The sequence below is a fragment of the Microcebus murinus genome, chromosome 24 (assembly GCF_040939455.1).
Source record: "Microcebus murinus isolate Inina chromosome 24, M.murinus_Inina_mat1.0, whole genome shotgun sequence".
In the NCBI taxonomy this organism is placed as follows: Eukaryota; Metazoa; Chordata; class Mammalia; order Primates; family Cheirogaleidae; genus Microcebus; species Microcebus murinus.
This window is the reverse complement of record NC_134127.1, coordinates 25,599,066-25,623,777: the sequence shown is the minus strand read 5'-3', so window position 1 is coordinate 25,623,777 and position 24,712 is coordinate 25,599,066. Positions and strand designations below refer to the sequence as shown.

The 24,712-nt window shown below is 52.4% G+C and overlaps 1 protein-coding gene across 1 annotated transcript; it reads left to right on the top strand.

Annotated features, from left to right (window-relative positions):
• Positions 1-5,423: 5,423 nt before the first annotated feature.
• Positions 5,424-24,395, top strand: CTSB (cathepsin B). The gene is made up of 10 exons (XM_012752954.3): positions 5,424-5,576; positions 16,850-17,000; positions 17,579-17,664; positions 18,306-18,420; positions 19,127-19,245; positions 20,759-20,844; positions 21,063-21,206; positions 21,653-21,769; positions 23,003-23,131; positions 23,471-24,395. The coding sequence occupies exons 2-10, from the start codon at positions 16,875-16,877 to the stop codon at positions 23,566-23,568; spliced, it is 1,020 nt and encodes a 339-aa protein (XP_012608408.1). The 5' UTR covers positions 5,424-5,576; positions 16,850-16,874; the 3' UTR covers positions 23,569-24,395.
• The last annotated feature ends 317 nt before the right edge of the window (positions 24,396-24,712 follow it).

Sequence of the window (24,712 nt, the reverse complement as noted above, 5' to 3'; positions counted from 1 at the left end):
TGCTGTGTTTCTCAGGCTGGTCTCAAACTCCCAGCCTCAAGTGATCCTCCCACTTCTGCCTCCCACCGTGCTGGGATTGTAGGCATGAGCCACCTCGCCCAGCCAGAAGGATGGTTTTTGTGAAGTCATTTTTATTTTAGATTTTGTTTGTGTGTCATATGCTTATAAGACCTGAACTCTATTCCAATGTGTTGTTATGAAAATTTTCAAGGTACAATGAAGCTGAAAAACTTTTATAGTGAATTTTACAATGAATACTGTTATGCCTAGCACCTAGATTCTACCACAAAACTTTTACTGTGTTTGCTCCGTCCCAGATCTATCTGTCTGTCTGTGCCCCCATCCATTCGCCCACCCATCACCTTAATGCATTTCGAAGTAAATTGCAGGTATCTGAAGCTTCCCTTTCAGCATCTATATCATTTACCTTGGTCTGGTGTTTGCTTACTGTGATTTCTTTTCATGTAAAATGTGCCTACAATGACAAAATGCACAGATCTGAAGGGTCTGTTCCCCAAGGGTTGGCAAATACACACACCTGTGTAACCCAAGCCTCTGTCAAGATACAGAACATAATCGAAAGTTCTCTCAGGTCCTTCCCAGTCAATTCTCACCCCCACCATACCCAGAGGCAACTGCTCTTACGATATTTGTTCCACCACAGATGAGTTTTGCCTATTCAAGAGCTTTAAAAGGAATCGTGTGGTATGTACTCTTTTATGTAAGATTTCTTTCACTCAGCATGTTTTTGAGAGTGATCTGTGTGATTCTGTGTGACAGTAAGTTAACCCAATGTTGTATTTGGCAAATATAAATGTACTATGGCTAGATGAGCACCTGGTCTGTTTCTAGTTTTTGGCTATTATGAAGAAAGCTGCTATTGAACATTCTTGTACAAGTCTTTTTATGGCCATATATTGTCATTTTTCTGGAGTAAATAAATAAAAATGAAATTGCTGGGTCATGGCATATTTAGTTTTATGGTTTTGTTTTGTTTTGTTTTTTTAAAAAGAAAACTTCCAGAATGTTTTTAGCAATGAAGTAGCTGGATAGTTTCATTTCCACCAATAGCATGTGAGAAGCCCCGTCGCTCCACGCCCTTGCTGACATCGGTGTTTCTTGTGAGCCTGGGACGCTCAGAAAATCTGGCCGCAGGCGTTAGCAATGGAGGGGCACTGTCACCACGACACTCTGCATCTGTGGGCATGTGGTTGGTGCGTAGCACAGACTCCGATTTAAATGTAATCCTGACAACCTGTCTAGAGGCTCAGAGAAGGGAGGTAATTGTGGGACTAGGATTCAAACCCAGGTTTTTCTGGCTTTTTTTTTTTTTTTTTTTTGAGACAGACTCTGTTGCCTGGGATAGAGTGCCGTGGCGTCAGCCTAGCTCACAGCAACCTCAAACTCCTGGGCTCAAGCAATTCTCCTGCCTCAGCCTCCCGAGTAGCTGAAACTACAGGCATGCACCACCATGCCCGGCTAATGTTTTTTCTATATATTTTTAGTTGGCCAATTAATTTCTTTCTATTTTTAGTAGAGACGGGGTCTCACTTTTGCTGAGGCTGGTTTCAAACTCCTGACCTTGAGCGATCCTCCCCCCCTTGGCCTCCCAGAGTGCTAGGATTACAAGTATGAGCCACTGCGCCGGGCCCTGGCTCTCTCTCTCGCGCTCTCTCTCTCTCTCTCTCTCTCTCTCTCTCTCTCTCTCTATATATATATATATATATATATATATATATATATATATATACACTTTTTTTTTGTCATCCTGGCTGGGACTAGCAAAACAAGATCATTGAGAAGGGAGACCCCTGTGCAAGGGAGTGTTGCAAGCCTTTTCCCAGAGCCCCACAGGAAGTCAGGAGACTCTGGTTCATGGTAGAATGTGATTTTTCTGGCCCTGAGGGTTTGGATGACTCAGGGGCTGAGATAAGGGAGGAGACATCCTCCTCCAAAGATACATTCCTTCCACCTGGTGGAGGTCTCAGGAGGTCAACCCTCAGGCTCCTAAAAGGCCTCAAGGAAGATGCTATCCTCATAGAGACCTTCAAAAGATCTTATTTGCTGCTCTAACTTTCTGAGCCAAGGTAACTTATGGGACCAACAGGTGCTGGTTGACACTCAAACCCCAAGCACAGTCCCAGTGGGCTTAAATAATATTCACAAATGGGCTGTGAACTCCATGGGAGCCAATTCTGTCCCTGGGGAGCACCCAGGTTTACTTGAGGGATTGTGTTCAGTGCTGGGATTTGGGATACAGGAGGAAATGAAATGGATGGGGCCCCATCCATTTAATGCTCACGTGTGAATTAAACACAACCTATGGGGTAGATACCACCATCCTCACCAGCCAGATAATGAGTCTGAAGAACAGAGGGGTTAGTCACTTCGCAGAAGTCACACGGCTCCACAGGGCAGGTTCCAAGCTTTGTCTACTTCCTGGAAGACAAGATTGGCACTGGGCTGGGAGAGGGTCAAAAATTAGTCATGTGTGCCCCTGTAGTCCCAGATACTCGGGAGGTTGAGGCGGGAGGATTGCCTTAGCCCGGGAGTTTGAGGTTACTGTGAGCTACAATGACACCACTGCACTCTAGCCCGGGCAACAGAGTGACACCCTGTTTCAAATAAATAAACAAAAATCATTTCACTGTAGAGTCTCACTTCTTGAGATTTAGAAACCATCAGAAGAGGTCAGACACAACCAGATTTACAAGGGTTTGTAAAATAAAAGAGAAAAATCAGGCATTTCTTCAGAAGAGACCTCTTAAAGGACAGCCAAAAAAAGATGAGGAAGGTTTGTTTCTACTTCTATCTTTTCCCAGTACTTCCCTAATTGACTTTTGGTTTTGTAGCAGCTATACTGACATATAACTGACACACTATAACATTCACACATTTAAAGTGTGCAATGCAATAATAGTTTTTAGTATTTTCACAGGGTTGTGCAACCATCACCACGATCAATTTTGGAGCATTCTTATTACCCCGCCAAAGAAACCCCACACTGTTTAGCTACCACCTCCCAGGCCTCCCATCTCTCCCGCCAGCCTGAGGCAATCACTATAATCTACTCGCTATCCCCCTAGTCTCGAAGTTTCCTGTAAATGGAAGCATGCAATGCCTGGCCCTTTGGGGCTGACTTATTTTACTCAGCACAATGTTACAAAGGTTTGTCTATATTGTAGCCTGTGTCAGTAAAGCAGTTCTTACCTCTGTAATGACACTGATCCAAAATGCCATAAAACTGAAATAATGCATGTAAAGCACTCAGCACACCCCGGCCGTGCTGTGAGGATGAGAGAGGGAGGGAGGGATTTATCGTGCTCATATCTGTGTCCTCCCCATCTGTGCCGCCTTATAAGCTCTTTACGGAGGTCTAACATGATCTGATGCCCGCATGGAAGGTGGCGCATCTGAGCACTGACTTGCAGGCCAGAGTCCCTGCCTCTCAGGATAGAGCTGGGGTAACCAGGCCATTGGGACCACCTTGACCCAGAGCCACCTTCTCCACTGGTGTCCTAAGTGCCTTGGGTGTCCCACTCAGTTGGGGTTTAGTAACCATGTTTGGACTCCAGAGATTTTTTTTCCCCACTCTTATCCTTAATTTGGTACCTTCCAGGTGAGGGTTCCTGTGTCCAAATAGCTCTCTGATGGACCCTGGCCAGCTCCAGGCATCTGCGGGCTGCAGTGGAGAGCCAGGGGTGCTCGGAGTCTGCCAGGGTCATACCCGCTTTGCAAGATGAAAGATTAGAGAGGCTCAGGGGTGTTTGGAGTGGAGGGGTCCTGAGCCACCCCACCATCTCCTGCAGCCTCTCTAGTGTGGACGGAAAAAATCCAAGCCCTTAAATATTTGAAAGAAGTTTATTCTGAGCCAAATTTGAGGACCATGGCCCAGAGACAATCCCAAGAAACCTTGAGCAAGTGGGCTCACTGTGTCTGGGTTACAGTTTTTTGTTTTTTTGGGTTTTTTTGAGACAGAGTGTTGCTTTGTTGCCCACGCTAGAGTAAGTGCCGTGGCGTCAGCCTAGCTCACAGCAACCTCAAACTCCTGGGCTCAAGCGAGCCTCCTGCCTCAGCCTCCCGAGTAGCTGGGACTACAGGTATGTGCCACCATGCCCAGCTAATTTTTTCTATATATATTGGTTGGCCAATTAATTTCTTTCTATTGCTCAGGCTGATTTCAAATTCCTGACCTCAAGCAATCCTCCCGCCTTGGCCTCCCAGAGTGCTAGGATTACAGGCGTGAGCCACAGCCCCCGGCCTACAGTTGGGTTTTATACATTTCAGAGAGACGAGGGTTACAGGTAAAGTTATAAATCAATACATGAGAGGCATACATTGGTTTGGGCCCCAAAAGGTGGGGCATCTCGAGGTTGGGGGGGCTTACAGGTTATAACTGGGTTTAAAGATTCTTTGGCTGGCAATTGGCTGAGAGAGTTAGGCTTTATTTAAAAGACCAGAAAGGATATGCTTAATTTAAGATAAAGGTCTGAGCACTCTGGGAGGTCCAGAGGAGAGAATGTTTCCAGTTTAAGATAAGCATCTGCTAGGATGCTTGAGTTAAGATGGGGGCTTTCTATCTTTTAGGTGATGTTAACCCCATACGGGAATCAGGTTGGGAAGTAAACCACTCTTTATTTGGTTAACAAAAGCTGCTTAGTGGGAATTTACCATTTGTGAACCTGACTCAGCTGGCCTCCTTAGGAAGGAGTTTTGAGCAAAATAAAAAGATCAGAGTTCAGTCCTCTTAAGCACTCCCCCCAAAGAATTCAAAGTATTACAAAAACTGTTTGCTGTTGTGTCTCCTTCTGAATAGGTCCCCGGGTACCCATCGGCCAGATTCCTGCCCCTAAGGTCTTTCTCCTTCTCCTCTACAGAAATTCTGACGCAGCCCCTAGATGGGTACTTAGTGGTCGTAATTACCCGTTTTTGTCATTACTGCGTATCTGGAAACGTTCTCAAGAAGGCTACCGCTAAAACGGCCTTCAAAGGCTAACCTGTGGGGCCCAAAGCTCACAGCCCCAACCCCAGCCGCGGTCTCTGAATGAATGAGAGGCGACAGCGAGCCCCTCCCGCAGGCAGGGATGGGGCGCTGCGTCCCGGCGGAGGTGGCCCCCCAGGGTTTCTCTAGGCTGGGTGGAGGCCCTCAGGGCCACCCTGAGCGACTTTCCCCCACCCCCCAAACCCCAGTCCTCCGCAGGCCTTCCCCACCCTGGAGGCCGGCGGGGCTTGGAGCCCCTCTTCCCCGGCAGGCGCGCGCCGGCCTCCTGTCTGCGCCGCGGCTGTCCAGGAGCCCAGGCGGGGGCTGGGTGGCCGGTGGGGCTGGGGTCGCGAAGGGGCTGCACAGGGCCCACCCGGACGCGGGGCGGGGACTCGACGAGCGGGAGGCGGGAGGAGGCGGGGCGGGGGCGCGCGGGCGCCGCGGTCACGTGGGGAGTCAGCGGGCGGGGCGAGGCCGGGGGTAAATAGGGCCGGCGGGGCTCGGAAGCCACCGCTGCTGCTGGACACCGGGACCGGACCGGCACCAGCGGCGCGCGCTCAGAGGCTGCGGGCCCGGGTATCGGCGGCTACGCTCGGTGAGTGCGGGCGGGCGACGCGTCGGGGCGGGGGCGCAGCGCCAGCGCGACGAAAGTGACCTTGGCCGCGAGGGTGGGGAGGCGGCCTGGCGCCGGCACCCGGACGGCCCCTGTGCGTCACCAGCCGGGCCTGGGCGCGGTCCCGCGGCGTCCCTGGGAGCTGGCGGGGGCGGGGGTCGCGGCCCGAGGCGAGCCGGGGACCCTCCGTCCTGTCCCTGCCCGGTGCGCCGGCGTAGCAGGGCGCGCGCTCCTTAGAGTCGCCGTGATGAGAAAAGCAAAAACAAACCAACCCCTGGCCGCCTTCTGCTGGGACTGCGCTGGGTGACCCTGGGCCCGGGCGGCCGGTACCTGGAGCCGGGGACTTGCTGGAGAGCCCCGAGGGAGCGAGAAGCTCGGCCCGGGCCCAGCGACCCGGGCTGACATCTCGCTCACAGCCCCTGGTCAGCCCCTGGGCCTCGGTGCCCCACGGCATCTATTTTGTTTTTTGTTTTTTGTTTTTTTTCTTATTCCAAAGGGTTTGTCTGGGCAACTTTCTGCACATAACCCCACACACTTCCGGGGACCCCACAGGCCAGGTCCTCTTGCAAACAGGAACATGCGGTGCTGTGGAACAGCAGGAAGAGTTAAATCCATAAACAGGAAGAGACACAGGCAGAGCGTATAGTAGGAGGTTGGATCAGGCTTGCCCGGTCCCCTCCCTGGGAGAAGCGGGGAGGAGGTCCCTCCCCACACATGCTCTTCTGTGGGGGAGGGGGAAGCAAGGTGCGTCCCTGGGGCAGTGCCACCTGCCTCAGTTAGAGGCCCTGGAGGCCCCAGAGTGTGGGAGGCTAGCCGGGCTGGCCTGGTGGGCCCGGGGAAATGAATTGCACTTGGCTTCTTAGTGGGCCTAGGTTGGCCCTTTCCCCAGGCACCAAGGAGGCCAACAGGCTGGAGCAGGGAAAAGGATTATAGCCTGGGCCTCACCTTTCCTCCACCTGACACGGTGGAGACTCCCCATACACCTGGCTGAGAAGCGGAGGAGGGGTTCAAAGGGAGATCTAGCACCTTTTGGTATCCTGGAAAAGCTGACCCTAGTGCCTTCCAGCAGAGAACTAGCCGAGGCCACTCACCCTGACGCCTCCAGAGGTAAGGTGAGGAGGCTTAGAAGGCTGCTGGCTTCATAGAGGCTGCTCTGCTTTCCTTCCATGATGTCCTCTCCTTAGTGAGGGTTACTTCCTGTTGCTATAGTGATGACGATGGTGACCTAGAACCCTTTTTTTTTTTTTTTTTTTTTAGACAAAACCCCTTTTATTTTGAAACAGAGTCTCACTCTGTCATCCAGGCTAGAGTGCCGTGGCGTCAGCCTAGCTCACAGCAACCTCAAACTCCTGGGCTCAAGCGATCCTCCTGCCTCAGTCTTCCGAGTAGCTGGGACTACAGGCATGCACCACCACGCCCGGCTAAGTTTTTCTATATATATATTAGTTGTCCAATTAATTTTTTTCTATTTTTAGTAGAAATGGGGGTCTCCGCTCTTGCTCAGGCTGGTTTCGAACTCCTGACCTTGAGAGATCTTTACCGCCTTGGCCTTCCACAGTGCTAGGATTACAGGAGTGACCCACGGCACCCGGCCTAGAACCCTTGAGTTTCACAGGGAAAGGGGCTGGGCCGCCCACCCTGTGGCTTTCGGAAAGGAGAGGTGCCCTGGAAAAAAGTGGCTTCTACTCTCTTAGAGTCAGTAGTCCCAGAGCTGGGGGTGTTGCCTGGTGGAAGGTGAAGGTCCTGCAGGTCCCGGTGGTGACACAAGCCAGACACAGCCCTGGCTCCAATAACTCTTTCTGATGTTGGCTCAGGACAACCCTGTTTCCAAACTGGTCAGGGGCAGGGGTAGAAGTCCTTTGGCTCCAGGTGGAAACCACCCATGTGGTGCTAATTCAGCAGTTTGGGCTGAGGTCCTTGAAGACCGGTTCATTCTTTTCTTTTCCTAATCACTGGGCCTGGGAGTTGGAAGAGGAAGTTGCACTCATTTTAGGGGTAAAAGATATTTTTGTATTGATTGCCCTTGGTGGTTGGATTGAGAAGTGAAGAGAGATCACTTTTCACAGGCACCTTGGGTGTCTGTTGGGTAATTTTTTTTTTAATGCGGTCATGTGTTATGATTGTGTAGACTATCCCATCCTTAGGAGCTAAGCACTTGAAATATTTAGAGGAGGAGAGTTACAGGTCTGCTGCCCAATGGTCTAGCACAAGGAAAGTATTAGAAGTATGTTGAACTATGTGAAACAGGAATTTTTGTAGATTGGAAAGGGTCACTTTCCTATGGAAAGTGGAAATGGACACTTTCTTATGATTCATGTAAATGGAGATGGTGGGGGTTGGCTGCTGAATGCTAGTGAGGTGTGTGTTGTGGTGTGTATTGTGAGGTGTGTATTGTGTATTCAGGTGTGTATTGTGCTTCCTGGGCATTGGGGTGAGAGGTGCAGCCTACACCTGGCATCTCAGCATACATTCCAGGAGCTGCCTGAGAATGGCTGTGTGGGAGGTAAACCTTGAGTCCTTGCGTGGCTGTTAGTGTTTATATGTCCACCCTGGTCTGTGTGGGGTAGGAGGTAGAGGGCTCCAGCCTCACTACATGTTTAGACTTTTAACTGATCCTCTCATTTTTTAAACTTAAACCTTATCCTCCCCTTCTACAGACCTGGGACCCCAGTCTCAGGCTCATCTGAGGTCAGGGTGGGGAGGTTCCATCTCTGGTGCCATGTCAGTTTCCACTCCTGTGCCCGCCTCTTCCAGAGGGGCTTTGTACCCTCTGTCTGCTGTTTCTCTCCTTATGATTCTCCTACACTTTTCTTTTGTCTTTTTCTTTTCTTTTCTTTTTTTTGAGACAGTCTCACTTTGTCGCCCAGGCTAGAGTAAGTGCCGTGGCATCAGCCTAGCTCACAGCAACCTCAAACTCCTGGGCTCAAGCAATCCTGCTGCCTCAGCCTCCCGAGTAGCTGGGACTACAGACATGTGCCACCATGCCTGGCTCATTTTTTCTATATATTTTTAGTTGATCAATTAATTTCTTTCTATTTTTAGTAGAGGTGGGATCTCGCTCAGGCTGGTTTTGAACTTCTGACCTCGAGCAATCCACCCGTCTCGGCCTCCCAGAGTGCTAGGATTACAGGCGTGAGCCACCACACCCAGCCATGTCATTTTCAAACTCTGTATCAATCTGTAAACAATGTTATTAAAATTTAAATAACTTTGTTTAAACTGCTTGTATTTCTCACTCATGTTTGAGCGATTTCTCTAAGCTGATACATACAGATTTAATTCATTCATCTTAAATGTACAACAGTAGTATTTATTTACTGAGGTACAGAGTATTTACATTTTTTCACTGTTGCTTACACTGTTACAGTAAATATCCTTGTATCTCTCAGACGCTTCCCAGAGATTCTCTAGAGAAAAGGCAGGAGAAGTGGAATTAATTGCTGTGTCATAAGTTGTGTGCATCTTCCGTTGTACGAGATACTGGCTGAGTGCTGTTTGGTGTGGTTGTGTCAGTTTACACCCCCAGCAGTGTCGAGATTTCCTGTTACTCATATTTACCAATACTTGACATTACCAGACTTTACGTTTTTGCCAGTCTGTTGGGTTTGAAATGGTACACCTCTTTTAGTTTTCATGACTAGAAATTCAAAATTTAATTCTTTGCCCTAGGAATGCACTGATTAGTAAAGTTTCTTCTGTTTTTGTTGTTGGTCAGTGAAACTTCAGAAGCTGTGTGAGATATAAGCGCTGGTTGACTTATTCTTCCACTTTACAGATGAGAAAACTGAGGCATCTAGAAGTTTGCAACGTAGTTGGGACCACCCAGATCACAGTGGTGGAATTTCATGTAGAACTCGATCTCCTGACAGCTATCGTTCCCTGCTTAGGGGCACACATTCAGGGCTTGCACCTGGTCTTTTCTCAAGCCTCAATTTCCTTAACCTTCTAGAAGATTGAGGTCCTTTTCCAGCGTTGTGAATGCTGCATACTGGGAAGGGCGTGTGGTCGGCAGTCTTGACCAGGCCAGTAACTCCTTTGGTCTGATCATTTCAAGATAATCTAGTGTCACCAGCAAGCACAGATGGAGGAGGATGGGACCTGCACCACCAAGATAGTGAACCAACCCAGCAGACAGCACCATCGGAGACATCTAGATGCCCCGCCCGATGGGACCCAGTGAGGCTGGGCCGCTCCGTGACCCTCTGACCTGCTAACCTGGACTTGGGCAGGACGTGTACACACACACGCACACACACACACACACACACACACACACACACACACACACACACACATAGTCACATGGCTTCCTGGCTTGCGTAAATCCTGGGAGGGTGGTGCCAGTTGAGGGCTTCTGCCATTTGAGGGTTTGAGGCTTCTTGTCAAACCACATCAGAGTGCCAGGAGCCATCTGCCACCCATTCTCAGTCCACTTAAACCCTGCTGGTGTCTGGGGTGTGCTTTAGTGTGGCAGTCAAGATAGCAGAACCTATCAACATTTAAGGCCTTGTCACTAATGGTACGTAATTTTTTCATCCAGAGTGGGATACTTTTGAAAATAAAAATGATCACTCTGGGACAGCAAGCGTTAGCTGTCCTGTGCGGTGGGAGATGTCTGTTTGCCCTACAGGGATGGGGAGGAAGGGAAGGTTTCGCAGCCAGGTGCGTGGGAGGCACTTTCAAAAGAGCATCTCCTTCTGTCTTCCGTCAGCCTCATGAGATGAGTGTCTGTTCCTGGGGCCCCAAGAGGAAAACAGGACCAAGCTGATGAGGCAAGGCCTTCCCATTGCCCGCTCTCCTGTCTGCCAGGCCGTCCGTGCCCAGTGTACTCTGGCCTGTGGTGGAGCTAGGCATAGCCGTGCTCCCGCAGGCTGGCTTAGTGCTCCTGTAGTGAGCACCAATCTCACTGAAATCCAAAGGATCTCTAAATGCTTTTATAAAAGCAGGCCCAGAGTCCTTCATTATCAGACAGAGACATGGGGAAGCAGCATCTCAGTAAGTCAGTAACATTAGAGCAGAAAGCAAAAGCTTCCAGAACGTTTCAGAATGTAGACTCCCCAAATTGTCTTGTTTCCCAGCAGCAATTAAAAAAATATTTTCAGTTGCTAAAGGCCTTCGTAGTGCCCACTGTTTTAAGCCCACAGTAGTGATTTTCACCTACACGCAGGATGTGGGGTTGCCACGGCTGATCTGAAGCGGCTTTCCACTCGTGGGCATGGCGGGTGCTTTCCGTGCATGCCGAGCTGGGCCGGCCCTGCTGCACCTGGTGCAAAGCAGTGACTGGCTTTAGATGCTGGCTGGTAGGCGGCCAGCAGAGGAAAGACGTGAATGGCTAAAGGATAACTGGTACAGGACCTTCCCTCTCCTCCTGGTTCCCCAGGAGCCTCCAGGGCTGGTCGGCAGGGCTGCTGCCTCTTCTGTATCACACGGCAGTTGCATGGGGGCCATGGCTGCAGGGAGCCCTGCTCGGGACAGAGAGGCAGCTGGTACCTGTTCATAAGAAGACAGATGAGACTGAGGCCTGGGAGCCCTTTATTTTCTTTTTGTTCGTTTTTGAGACAGGGTCTTGCTCTGTTGCCCAGGCTAACATGCATTGGTGTCATCATAGCTCATTGCAACCTCAGACTCCTGGGCTCAAACCATCCTCCCTAGTGGCTGGGACTACAGGCATGTGCCACTGCACCCAGCTAATTTTTCTATTTTTTTGTAGAGACAGGGGTCTCGTTCTTGCTCAGGCTGGTCTTGAACTCCTGACCTCAAGCAATCCTCCCACCTCAGCCTCCCAAAGTGCTAGGGTTATAGACGTGAGCCACCGCACCTGGCCCTGGCCTGTTTTGGTTCTGAATTTAAACATATTAAACCAAGAAGCCAAGCTGTTGAACACTTTTTCATTAGGAACAAAAACAAAACATGAAATACCACATCAAGGCTTTGTGTGATTCAAACTCAAAAAGGAGAAGTCTCGGGTCTCCTTCAGGTCTGTCGGGAGCATATTTGAGATCAACACACTCCTGCCCACCACAGGGCTGCCCTGGCGTTATGGTGTCACTGGCCAGCTGAAGTTGGGGGGACCGGAGGATCTGCACGGTCTTGTTTTGTGGGTGTACTGAAGTGGTCGAAAGTTGGGCAGCATCTGCCTTTAATGGCAGTGAGAGAGGGAAGAGAAGTTTTTATGGAAGAGAAAGAAACTCGTAAAGTTCTCCGGCAGGGTCTTTCTTCATGAAGATCCTCCCACCTTTCCCTTGGCCCAGAGCCACTCTGCTGATCTGTGAGGCAAAATTGTCATCTGGTGGCTACTAGCAGAACATAGATGCCCAATTCTGTCTGATTCTTTAGAGCCAACTGTGAAAGAGGCTAGTGGTAGGTTCACAGTACGGATGGGCAGGGAAGAGACAGATACTGGATGGAAGACTATTGGAAATTCACTCACTTTTTTTTTCCTGTGTTAGCCAGCAGATTGCAACTGGCTTATTTGGAAATTGTAGGTTTATGTCTCTAGTCTCCTTAAATCCTTTACAGATAGAGTCCAGTCTGCCTGAGGGCTTTTTAACCATGTAAGAAAGCTTTCTTGAGCAAGCTTGGAGCAGCCAAAACCGATTTTTTTTTTTGAGACAGAGTCTCACTTTGTTGCCTAGGCTAGAGTGAGTGCCGTGGCGTCAGCCTAGCTCACAGCAACCTCAAACTCCTGGCTCAAGCAATCCTTCTGCCTCAGCCTCCCAAGTAGCTGGGACTACAGGCATGCGCCACCATGCCCGGCTAATTTTTTTCTATATATATCAGTTGGCCAATTAATTTCTTTCTATTTATAGTAGAGACGGGGTCTTGCTCTTGCTCAGGCTGGTTTCGAACTCCTGACCTCGAGCAATCCGCCCGCCTCGGCCTCCCAGAGAGCTAGGATTACAGGCGTGAGCCACCGCGCCCGGCCCAAAACCGATTCTTTAAGGATGTCAGGATTTAAAACCTGTGACTTGGCATCAACTCCCCTCCTTCAATGTCCGTTTTCTCTCCCTCCCTCCGTAGTCCTGAGCTCTGTGTTTGTCCTGGAAATGGCTTCAAGGTAGTCGGGGGGAATAGTTTTGCCACAAGAAGGGAGTGTTTTGGTTGATAGGATCACCTGGCCACACGTTCTTTTTTGCAAATGTCAGCATTCTACAGAATGTCAATGGAACATGCTTTCATATAAACTGTTAAGTGCTCTACAGGTTAAGCCAGAGATTACCTTGGAAGAGGGACAGATAGGGGCAGTGGAACCCAGGTCTGCCCAAGCAGCCCAGCTGACTAAGGACTAGAAATGACATCTGTCTGCACTGTTCTTCCACCAGCCACGTCCTGAAGCGGGGGTGGTGGTAGGGAGTGGCATGCAAGTGTTCTCCCATTTGGGCCCCTTTCCCTTGTGAAATAAGGACTTTCTGTTCATCATTTCCTGTAATTAGAGACACAGATTGAAAAAAAAAAAAACAAAGACCACAGAATTGAGAAATAAAAGGGGAGTGTTTGCCTACACAGGGGAAACGAAAGCGGGTTGCTGTTGCATGCTAAGCCCCCGTGATTGGCGTGTCCCGTGACCTAGCTTGTCAGCAGCACAGTTTTCACCATCTGTGTTCGTCCAAGGCTTTCAAGATTTGTGGGGCTGTGGAGAGAGAGAAGGGCATCAGGTGCTCAGTGGAGTGAAATTGTCGCCACTCTCAGGGCATCTGTCTGTCTACTCTAGGATGGTCCAGTTTGGCTTCATACTGTCTGGGCTCTCAGCAGTCAGAAGCCCTTTTGGATGTTAAATGTGGAGGTTACCAGAGGTTAAAAAGCTTATTTTAATTCAGACTCTTCTTGGGGATGTGGAGGTGTTGGAATAGGTGTGGGGTGAACTGACATTACTTGGGGGCTCCAAGTGGGGGTAAGGGGTGAAGAGAGGACGGGAGCAGGGCAGCCCTCGATGCCTTATCATTGCACGCCAGGCACCGGCGCAGGCGCTCTGGACCCCTTGGTTCACACTCAACTTCCACCTGGAGGAGCGGTGGTCATTAGCTCCATTCTACAGGTGGTGAGAGCGTGGCTCAGCCAGGGGCAGTGCCCAAGAGTGCCAGCCGGTAAGCGGCAGAGCCGAGACCAAACTCAGCCTCCCGACCACCAGCCCCAAGCTCGTCCTAAGCCCGGCCACAGCGCCCGGTGGCCCGGGAACCCCAGCCCAGGTGCTGCTGCAGGGGAGGAGCGGAAGAGCCCGAAGTGCCCAGCCTTGAGCTGGGGCTGGGCCGAAAGGACAGCTGCTTCCCAGCGCTCAGAGTGGGCTGGGGCTGGGAGGTGGATGGTTAGGGTTAGGGTTGCCTGCAGCTCACAGTCCCTAGTCACGGGGAGCCTGTAGGGTGACAAGTAGGGAGCATGCAAGTGATGGTGGACATGGGCAGGACCTGCAGAACCAGAGGAAAAGAAGGGTGAGTAAGTGCAGGGACGTCCCACTGCTACCAAGTGGCAAGGGGGCCCCTCGGGCCACAGGAATGGCCATGGCAAGTGGGTGTACAGGAGCTGAGGACCCTTTGCAACATGGGAGGTGCCTGTGTTCCCTGCCAGCACAGAAACCAAAGAAACCTTTTTAAAAATTCAAGTTACCGTGGAAACCTCCCATTCTGCGCTTGGCTTGTTATTTAACATCTCAACAGATGCCAAGCCCCCCCTAGGGGGGGCACCCGAGGACACCCCTGTTTGATGTATGGGGAGCATCCTGCCTCTCAGAGGGTGCTTCCTGAAGATGCGGCCACGTCCATCCCCATAGCAGGGCTGGCGACCCTTCAAACGGAATTCTAGGGTCCGCCCACCATTAACATGAGCTCCCACCTGCAGGGAGGGGACACCCGTTTTTTCTGCACCAGCTCCTCTTATCTTGGAAGAAGGTTAAAATGCCACGTGTAAGTCAGAAGGTGTCACTAACGAGGAAAGAACCCGGCTGCTTCATTGTCCAGGAGACACATCTCCCTTGGGGTTTGGAGGCCACATGGGTCGCTGACACATGGGGCCACGTGGGCCCTGCCTGCCCCTGAGTCACTGAGAGAGGGAGGGCTAAGTGTTTTGAGCAGAAAGCCAGTAGGGAGGAAGCCTCGTTGGTGCATGGGAGATAGGGATCGTTAGAAGAAACATCCTTTTATCAATTTGGTGTGGCTCAATGCCTTTCATAACACTGCTACTGACTTCTTCCTAAAAGAAACAAAAACCTTGAAATAACAGGAACATACTCATTAAAAAAAAAAGCTGCAACTACCAACGTCTTGGTAAAAAGAAGAAAAGGAAAAATAATGAAAGAGAAAGAAGAAAAAAAAGCAAGGTAGACAGCGGAAAGAACAGTCTCCCTGCTGCAGTTCTTGACGGCTCCTGCACCCTCCGTGACATTCCGCACGCAGCGGCAGGAGCACCTGTCTGCCCGTGTGCTTGGTTTAAGAGGCTCATGTGCTCACGTCAGTCAATCGTCTGCAACTTGCTGTTTTCCCATTTAACAGTGTGACTTGGGCGTTTTTACTGTATCGGTGCAGCACCTTCACTGCAGCTGGTTCCCTTCTTAGCGGCTGCTTTGTGTGCTGTGTAGCCATTTACCATGATTTCACAGTTATTCTCTGTTATTAGACACTTGCTTTGTTTCTGGTCTTTTGCTAAGACAGGATAGTTAGTGAACCTCCGTGTACCTGGATCTTGGCATTTGGGGGCTAGTATATATATATGCAGGATAAATTTCTAAGGTCATATTGCTGAGTCAGAGGGCGTGCAGATTTAGAAATTGACAGGTGTCACCCGGGTGGCCTCTCCGTGGTGGTAGCCACCCTTGTGTGCTCACTGTTGACGCTGGCCTCTTTCCCCATGTCCTGAGCCCCGCCGAGAAGCACCAAGCTGTCCAGCCTTTGCCAACCCCATGAGATCAATATCACCTTGATTACCTCTGCGTCTCGCTGAAGGTGTTCTACAATTTTTTCTGTGTGGTCATTGTGTATCCCTTTGCCATTTTTCAGTTATGCTGTTTCTGGTTTTCTGGTTTTTAAGAGCCATTTTGTACATCAAAGAAATGAAGCCTTAAGTATAGGTTAGTGCTATTTTTTTGGTCTTGTTTTAGAGAGAAACTTTTTATTTTCATGCGAACATTTCTCCTTTAAGGTGGGGTTTTATGCCAGCCGTAGGCTTTCCTTTAGTATTGCGTTTTTAAAGTGCATTGATTTTCTTCATAAGACTTTTAGATTGTCCTTAATTAAGATCTTTGTGAGTAAGGAGTCACAGAGAGAGATGTGGCCCTGCATCCAGCCAGCTCTTTGTTGTGCACCACCCCTTGGGCGTGTTCACTTCCTCTGGCCTCACTGGGCTGGTGGGGGGGGGGTTGCGCGCTGATCCACGCGTAGGGGCTGTGCTGGCTGGTTTGTGCTTTGCTCCTGAGCCAGCATTGCCCCGAGGTTTAAAATATGTTTTGCTGCCCCAGAGGGCTGGCTTCGGTCAGAGTTCTTCCAGAACATCTCCCCATCCTCACACCTTTATCCTGCAGACAGGACTGTTGCTCAAGCTTAAGCCCCTGGAGGTCGGGGGTGGGACACCACCCCACCCCGCCTCACCCACCTCCTGTGTGTGGCTCTCACGGGGCCCAGGAAACGCTTCTTGCTTCTGTTAGAGCCGCCTGCTTGGAACAGGGACTCATAGTTTGAGCTGGAAATAGCCAGTCTTCTGACTCGCGGGCAGTCCAGGATCAAAGGGCCGAGGGATGGACGCGATTGGCTCCCTTCTCCGAAAGCTCCGTCTGCGGAGCCGGAAGCAGAGCCCTGGGCTGACTGGATAAACCAGGGGATTCCAGAAGGCTGGTGCCACAGGCCAAGCCAGCTGCACTTCCTCAGTCTCCACTCGGCCACCGTGCTGGGCTTGTGCTTGCTGTGTTTGTCGGATGGGCCAGTGGTTGTTCTTTCTCACCCACTTGTCCTGTCCCCCTGGTCCTCCACTCAGGACACGGGCATGGGCACGCAGATGTCTAACTCAGGAAACGTCCTGCCAAACTGTCCCACAAATCCAGGAAAAGCAGTTTAAAATAGCTGAGGGCCCTGGGCCGGGTGCAGCCCAGCACAGCCCCTGGCTTCCTCTGTCAGACGTGCACACGTTCATGTGTGCTGTGGGCGCAGTTGGGACTCGGAGGTATTGGGGGTTCTCTGCTGGAGCCAGGACTATGCCCGAGACTGCGCCCTTGTGTGGGTTGAGCACTGGGCCGCATGCGGGAGAAGCATCCTGACGTCTCCCGTCCTTTCCAGGTGGCTTCAGGATCCAGCTTCCAACATGTGGCAGCTCTTGGCCTCCCTCTGCTGTCTGCTGGCGCTGACCAGCGCCCAGAGCAGGCCCTATTTCCACCCCCTGTCAGACGAGCTGGTCAACTATGTCAACAAGCAGAACACTACGTGGCAGGTGGGTTGTGGGGCTGCTTCCTTTGGATTTCCTCTCTGCCGGCCGGTCTGTGCACACCAACTCCAGGGATGGGGTGGTGGCTCCACTTGTGGCCCACGGGACATTCTGTCCTGGGCGGTTGAAGAATGAAGTTACCCAGAGTCGAGGTAGCTCCAGAGCCACGCCCCCTCCTCCGTGTCCCATACACATGCCAGGCAAACCCCGTGCTGCCCTGCTGTGCTAGCAGTGATGGCTCGTTGGGGTCTTGGTACCCTTCTGATTTCTGCCCAGCCCTGACTGGGGGAAGCAAGAAGTGAGGAACGAGCCATGTTCAGGGCCGGGAAGGGTCTCTTGTTGTCAGCAGGTCAGAAAGACACCCACAGGTCTGAGAGCTGTGCTGTGCCCAGATGTCACTCCAGGCTGTCCCCTAACTCCCATCCCAGCCTGTCTGGGGAGTGCCCCAACCCTCACGTCTCCCCTGAGTTAGGCAGGACCCCGGCCTTCCGCAGTCAGGGCTGCGTGTGGGCAGCGTGCCATCCACCCCTCACCTGCAAACCCTTCTGTTGGTGGGTGACTTCTGGGGCATGGCTCTCTTCCAGGCTGGACACAACTTCCACAACGTGGACATGAGCTACCTGAAGAGGCTGTGTGGCACCTTCCTGGGCGGGCCCAAGCTGCCCCAGAGGTGAGTGCCTGCTCCCTCGCACCGTGGTCACGTGAACAGTGGGTGTTTTGTTCGGTGCAGCGGGAAGGAAGAAAGGCCTCCCTGGCCTCCAGGTCTCACTTCACCCAGAGCTGCAGAGCCTCAAGAAAAGCCATATGATCTGTGGTTAGTGTTTTATTTTTAGAAAACTCTGCAGTGGACATTTTCATTCAGATAATACTCTTTTAACAAAGCAGTGGAAATGTCTGTGTGAGGATGGGATGGGTAAGTTATAGGCACACACCATCTGCTGCACAGTGGCGACGTTACTACAGGTGACATGAGGAGCCCGGGCAGATGTTTATGATTGGCAAGTGGGGAGGGGGAAGCCAGAAACACTATCTGGACCCCATGGATAAAACTCTTGAAAGCATATCCACTAAATAAGCCAAGAAAGAAGCATGCAAAATGGTAATTTGCATTGTGCAACAGAATTAGGTTTTGCTTTGTAAAACTCCAAGGGAAACCTCCGTGCAAGCTGCTCCCATATGTGTTGTGCTCACCCCTTTGGAGGGGAGTGTAACCCCGTCCAGAGTCGGCTGCTCTTACCCAGGAGGCCTTTGCAGGGGTGGGAGAGTGAGTCAAAGGGTGAGCGCTTGTAACGAAGACCTTCCTTTCTCCAGAGTGAAGTTTGCTGAGGACATGAAGCTGCCAGAGAGCTTCGATTCTCGGGAGCAGTGGCCCAACTGTCCGACCATCAAAGAAATCCGAGACCAGGGCTCCTGTGGCTCTTGCTGGGTAAGGCCCTGCTGGTGGCCAGGGGTCACAGGCCCGGGGAGCAGTCGGGGAGCTTGGGGTGGGACCCATGGTGACGAGGCAAGTTACATAAACTGTCCGAGTCCCGGTTTCCATCGATATAGAAATGATGCTGCTCCCTGCGGCCAAGCGTTATTGCAGGGACGAGGCAGAGTGACAGTGGTGCCGTGTCCTGCAGATCGGAAGCCCCCGCACTCAGGTGGCGGAGCCGTTTCCCTTCTCTGACGGTTCCGTGACATTAAGTACATTCCTGTCGTGCAGCCGTGACCCCCATCCATCCACAGAAAACTTCCCAGCTCCTCAGACTGAAACTCCGTCCCCATTAACATTGACTCCCCAGTCCCCAGCCCCTGGCACCCCCATTCTACTCTCTGTCTCTATGAATTTGATTCCTCCAGGGACTGTGTGTAAGTAGAGTCTTACAGTGTTTGTCTTCTGAACAAGCTGTGTATTTATATTTTTTAAAAAAAACACCCAAATGACATATTTCAGGACTGAACTGAGTTCCTATGTGGAGAGGTTCAGGGTAGATGGGTCTCTCGCTGTAAATCTGAACTGGCTCCCGGGAGCCTGCCCTGATGTTGGGAGAGACTAGTCTGGGGTGTGCTCACTGTGGTCCTCCCAGGGGAGGGAGGGCCACAGTCCCAGAGGGGTGGCCTCCTCACCTGTGGGGGGCTTGCTCCTGCAGGCCTTCGGGGCTGTGGAGTCCATTTCTGACCGGATCTGCATCCACACCAACGGCCACGTCAGCGTGGAGGTGTCTGCAGAGGACATGCTCACCTGCTGCGGTGGCCAGTGCGGGGACGGGTGAGTTGGGGGCTGTGCCTCCCGCTGCAGGTTTGCACCTGAGACCCTCAGCCCAGGCCGCTCAGGGGGAATGACTTGGAGGACTCCCTGGGGGAGGGGAGTGGTAGAGTCAGGAGGTGTTTGCTTTGCTGAGACAGCGTTGGGGACTTGGGGAGTCTGGAAGGGGGGCCTAGCCTGGCTGCCACCTTCTGGGAGGTGTCTGCACCCGGCTGGCCCCACAGATCTGTGCCAGCCGCGTGGGGGCGGGGGGCGGTGGGGGGGGCAGGGAACGCCAGGCCTGGCTTTTGTCTCGCCTGCTTCTTTTCCTGCTCCGGGAAACGTGAGCACAGTGGGGACTGTTTCCTTACCTGCAATGAAGGATGACCTGAGGGTCCTCAGGTTGGTTGCGCAGAACTAAATCTCTCCCTCTGGTGCCTGCCCAGGGCCAAAGTCTGGCCTTGGTTCTATAGTAGTGGTGGTCAGCGGTCAGCTGTGGCTGCAAATTATGGAAATACCTGGGAGCTTTTTAAAATGTGCCTGGACAGGCTGGGCGCAGTGGCTCACGCCTGTAATCCTAGCACTCTGGGAGGCCGAGACGGGCGAATTGCTTGAGGTCAGGAGTTTGAAACCAGCCTGAGCAAGAGCGAGACCCCATCTCTACTATAAATAGAAAGAAATTAATTGGCCAACTAATATATAGAAAAAATTAGCCGGGCGTGGTGGCGCATGCCTGTAGTCCCAGCTACTCAGGAGGCTGAGGCAGGAGGATTGCTTGAGCCCAGGAGTTTGAGGTTGCTGTGAGCAAGGCTGACGCCACGGCACTCACTCTAGCCTGGGCAACAGAGTGAGACTCTGTCTCGAAAAAAAAATGTGCCTGGAGGCTGGGCACAGTGACTTGATCCTGTAATCCTAGCACTTTGGGAGGCCAAGGCAGGAGGATTGCTTGCGTTTGAGACTAGCCTGAGCAACATAGCAAGATGCCAGCTCTACAAAACATGTAGTACAAAAAAATCAGCTGGGCATGGTGGTGCGCACCTGTAGTCCCAGCTACTCAGAAGGCTGAGGCAAGAGGATCCCTTGAGCCCAGGAGTTCAGGGCTGCAATGGGCTCTGATGACACCACTGTACTCCAGCCTGGGTGACAGAGTAAGACCCTGTTTCAAAAAAAGGGGGGGGGGCCTGGGGTCTAACCCCAAACCAGTTAAGTCACAGCCACTGGCATTGGTGGTTTTTTGTAATATCTTAGAGAATTTTAACGTGCTGCGGTTGAGAATCTCTGTTCTAGAAAGAAGGGCACTTGTGGCCTAGTTTGGCACAGGCATGAATATGAGAGTCTGTCGTCTCAAGGGCGTGGATGATCTGCTGGCAGAAGAGCATCTAGGGAAGATGAATTGGGGGATTTGGGACCTGGAGGACTGTGGTGCCAGTCGTTGGAGGCAGTGGTGGGTCCAGGAGTGACCCTGGGCACCTGGGGACCAGGCAGAGGTCTGGGAAGCAGCTAGAGCCTCCCTCACAGTGAGCTTAATCTCTCTTAGCTGCAACGGCGGCTATCCCTCCGAAGCTTGGAACTTCTGGACAAGAAAGGGCCTGGTTTCCGGCGGCCTCTATGACTCCCACGTAGGTGAGTGCACCCTTGGCCCCTGTCTGGCCAGGTGGGTTGTACAAGCAGTGAGTCGTGATGGCTTCGTGCTCCATTATAAAGTGAGGGTTGGGGGCAGAGGGCTGGGCCGAGAGTGGACAGACCAGCCAGTTCTCTGCGGCAGGACCTGCAGGTGCCTAGAAGGGCCTTGGTGGGAGCCGTAGGCTGATGCCCTCCCTGCCCTGCCTCGGTCCCCTTAGGCTGCAGGCCGTACTCCATCCCTCCCTGCGAGCACCACGTCAACGGCACCCGGCCTGCGTGCACAGGGGAGGGAGACACTCCCAGGTGCAGCAAGACTTGTGAGCCCGGCTACAGCCCGACCTACAAAGAAGACAAGCACTACGGTAAGGAATGTGCCGGGGTCCAGGCGTCTCTGGCTGCCTCCCTCACATGAACCCAAGTCCAGGAGTCCCAGGGTGGAGACTGGAAGGAGGACGCACTCCTGTCTCTCCAAAGGGAGCAGCACCCCCCCATTCTCTGCCTGTTCCACCGTAACTTGGCCTGAGAGCTCCCAGGAAGAGACCAGACCCCTCATTTTACAAGCAAGTGACATGCCCTGGAGCCCTGGGGTACCCTGGCCTCTACCGGGGGCTCACGGTTGCTGCTCCCTACCTTCCTCGCTCTCAGCCCCAGCCCCGTCCTTATGCCCTCAGGGATGCATGCCTTCTTGGAGCTCCCCGTGCTGGGGAAGTCCCCTAGACACACAGTCCTCCCCCAAATCAGTGCCCGGGGAGGTGGAGCTGCAGGAGGCCCTGTCACCACCCCAACCCTGCCTTGGCTCATCTTCCAGGATACAGTTCCTACAGCGTCCCCAACAGTGAGGAGGAGATTATGGCCGAGATCTACAAAAACGGCCCGGTGGAGGCAGCGTTCTCTGTGTACTCGGACTTCCTGATGTACAAGAAAGGTGTGTGCCCATGTCTGGCAGCAGCAGGGGCTGGAGGTTGGGTGGGGTCTGAGCTCAGGTGCCAGCGCAGTGCAGGTGGCCAGCAGGGCCTGACTGGGCAGGAAGGTGAGGGGGGCTGGGGAGGGCAGCGGGCTCCCTTCATCCCCTGGCCCCCGCAGGCGTCAGGGCCCTGAGACTCCGTGTAACTGCAGCCCAGCCCTTCCCACCTGCCATGCTCCCTGGGTCTCTGCACGCAGCTTTCCCAGCCAGGCCTGCTCCAGGGATTTCTCTGTGGCTAGTTCCTTCTGATGTCTGGAGCTCGGCTCGCACATCTCCTCCGTGGAGCCTGCCTCTCCCTGGCAGCGGGGCATGCCTGCTTTGCCCACATGGCACCTTATAGTGGCGGGTCTTTTGTGTCTGGACCAAATGACATGTTTTATTCAGCTCTGTCTTTGCAAAGGCCCAGCCTCATGCCTAATATCCGGGGCTGGGCAGTACTGTGGGTCCCACACCAAGGAAGGAAGCCCCATCCCCCAGTGCCCCTAGCAGCCCCGGGTTCCAGGTGAACTGTCTTTGCCGACTGCCTCTGTCCTACTGCCTCCCGCTAGATTGAAAACCCCAAAGCTCTGAACCTTGTAAAACAAGAATTGGACAAAGGAAGGTGATCTGGCAGGAAACAAATACCATAAAGCTGGTGGTTCTCAGCACGGTCCCCACCTCTGTTAAAAGCTGCATGTCCAGTTTGGCAGTGATGCCCCTGGGAGGCCAGGTGGGCAGCCTCTGAGCAGCCAGAACCACCTTTCCTTCCCCACCTCTGCAGGGTGCTCCCGGAGCAGCAGGGTTACGACTCCATAAGTCGCACAACCCTTTTAACAAACCCTTAGGTAGCATCCCAGTATGTAAAACAGATCATTGGTCATTTAGTATTAAATTTGTTCCATAAATTAGAATGTATTTATTAGAACTTTTATTTTTAAAGTCAACCAATATGCACATTTTTTGGATTTCATTTTAATATTTACTCAACATACTTTGTGTGTTGGGATTTCAAAAATAAATTTAATTCCCCAATGTTGTCACGGGAGGCCCCGGAGCCTTCTCGTGGGACAGTGGGGTTACAGCACTTCTCCCTGGGGACCTGCTGGTCCCTCATGGAACCTGTCTCTTCTGGCTAGGGGTGAGCCGTGGAGTTGGGGGTACCCTGGGAGGGGGTCTGTGGCCTGGCCTCAGTTTACCCAGATTTCCCTCCCTCAGGGGTGTACCAGCACATGACTGGAGACATGATGGGCGGCCATGCCATCCGCATCCTGGGCTGGGGGAAGGAGAATGGTGTCCCCTACTGGCTGGTTGCCAACTCCTGGAACACTGACTGGGGTGACAATGGTGAGTGCCAACCCCCTTCCTGCCAAGAAGAGGGACGTGTGAGCCAGACTCTGGCTGGCCTGTGACCTCTCCACAAGGGCAGATCTGAGCCCCAGAGCAGGTGGTGCCTGCCACAGCTCTCACTGCCCCCCCCCCCCCGCCATGACTTGAAGGGTGACATGGGGTCCATGGAGGTGCTGCCTCAGGGGTCCTCATGGTGCTAAGGGCTGACTACCGGGCAAACCTTAGCAGCCGCCAGGGCTTGGTGACTTAGTCCTCGGTGTTTTAGGGATGGGTGTGAGTATATTGACAAGGGTGAAGCCCACGTCACACTTTAAAGCACCTTCTTTTCTTTCCCAGGCTTCTTTAAAATCCTCAGAGGACAGGACCACTGTGGAATCGAATCAGAAGTGGTGGCGGGAATCCCACGCTCTGACCAGTACTGGGGAAAGATCTAACCTGCCGGGGCCTGTCTGGCCAGCCCTAGGCGAGTTGCTCCCTAAATTTAGCCAGTTGGCCTGGGGATGAGATGGGGTAGAAATATCTTTCATTCTTTGAGTTCACATAAGACTGGGGCCTGAAGGACCGGATTGGGCCAAACCTCGCATCTGCCGTTGGAGCTGCCTTCCAAGGAGACGCAACCAAGTCCCAGCTGCCTCCCAGCCTGTTCAGTGGACTGATTGATGGTCCCCGTGCAGGCATCAGACCACGGAAGCCACTGCTGAGCACACAGTGCACCCCTCCCCGAGACTAGTGCTGCAGTAGCGCTTGCTGTGGCCCTCGCCACCTGCGCATCTCCAGGAAGCAAGGCGGACACCTGGGAATGGCCGGCGGAGTTCCTAACGACACAGCCAGTTGCCGCCTGTCAGAAGTACCTCTGAGCACGCAGCTTTCTCGATTTGTGACAGGTTCAGAGAGGTGGTTATGGCAGCCCTTCCTGGGGCCCTGCATCTATGAAGCTGTGCAATGTCACAAACCCTCTCTGGTCTTGTCCTTGGCATGATTCTTTTTTAATAGAAATTTTATTTTTTGTGCACCTCAAGCTGATCATGTGAACAAACAAGTCCAACAGTTGGAAGAGCTGTGCTGCTTTACAGACCTCCTGAGGGTGCAACTTGAAGCACTACGGCACTGATGACTCGCTTCTGACCCACCAACCTCCACTACCACAACAGAACTAGTTAGGGAGAAACCAGCTTTTACTGTTCTTTCAAAATCACTGCTTCACCCTGTCAAATTAACAAGGAATGTCTGTGCCAATAAAAGGTTTCTCCTTCACCTTGAAGTCTGCTCTGATGTGTCTGAGAGATCATGTGTCACTGCTTGTGAACTTGCAGCTCCTTGTCCCCGGAAAGAATCATGTCCCAGAACCACATGCCTTCCCAACTCTTGCAGCCTCATTTTAACTTCTCCCTGCTCCAACTGTGTTTTCCAGCTGCAACATCTGCTTCTTCATAGTTCCCGTCATCATCCTCATCAGCCCTTCTCTGTAAATCCATCCTGAGCCCCCCGATGAGCTTGCCCTGCCTAGGGACCTAAGAGCAGCGCTGTGCTCCATCCTGTTAGCCACTAACTAGCAGCAGCCTGAGGGTGCTGCTCACA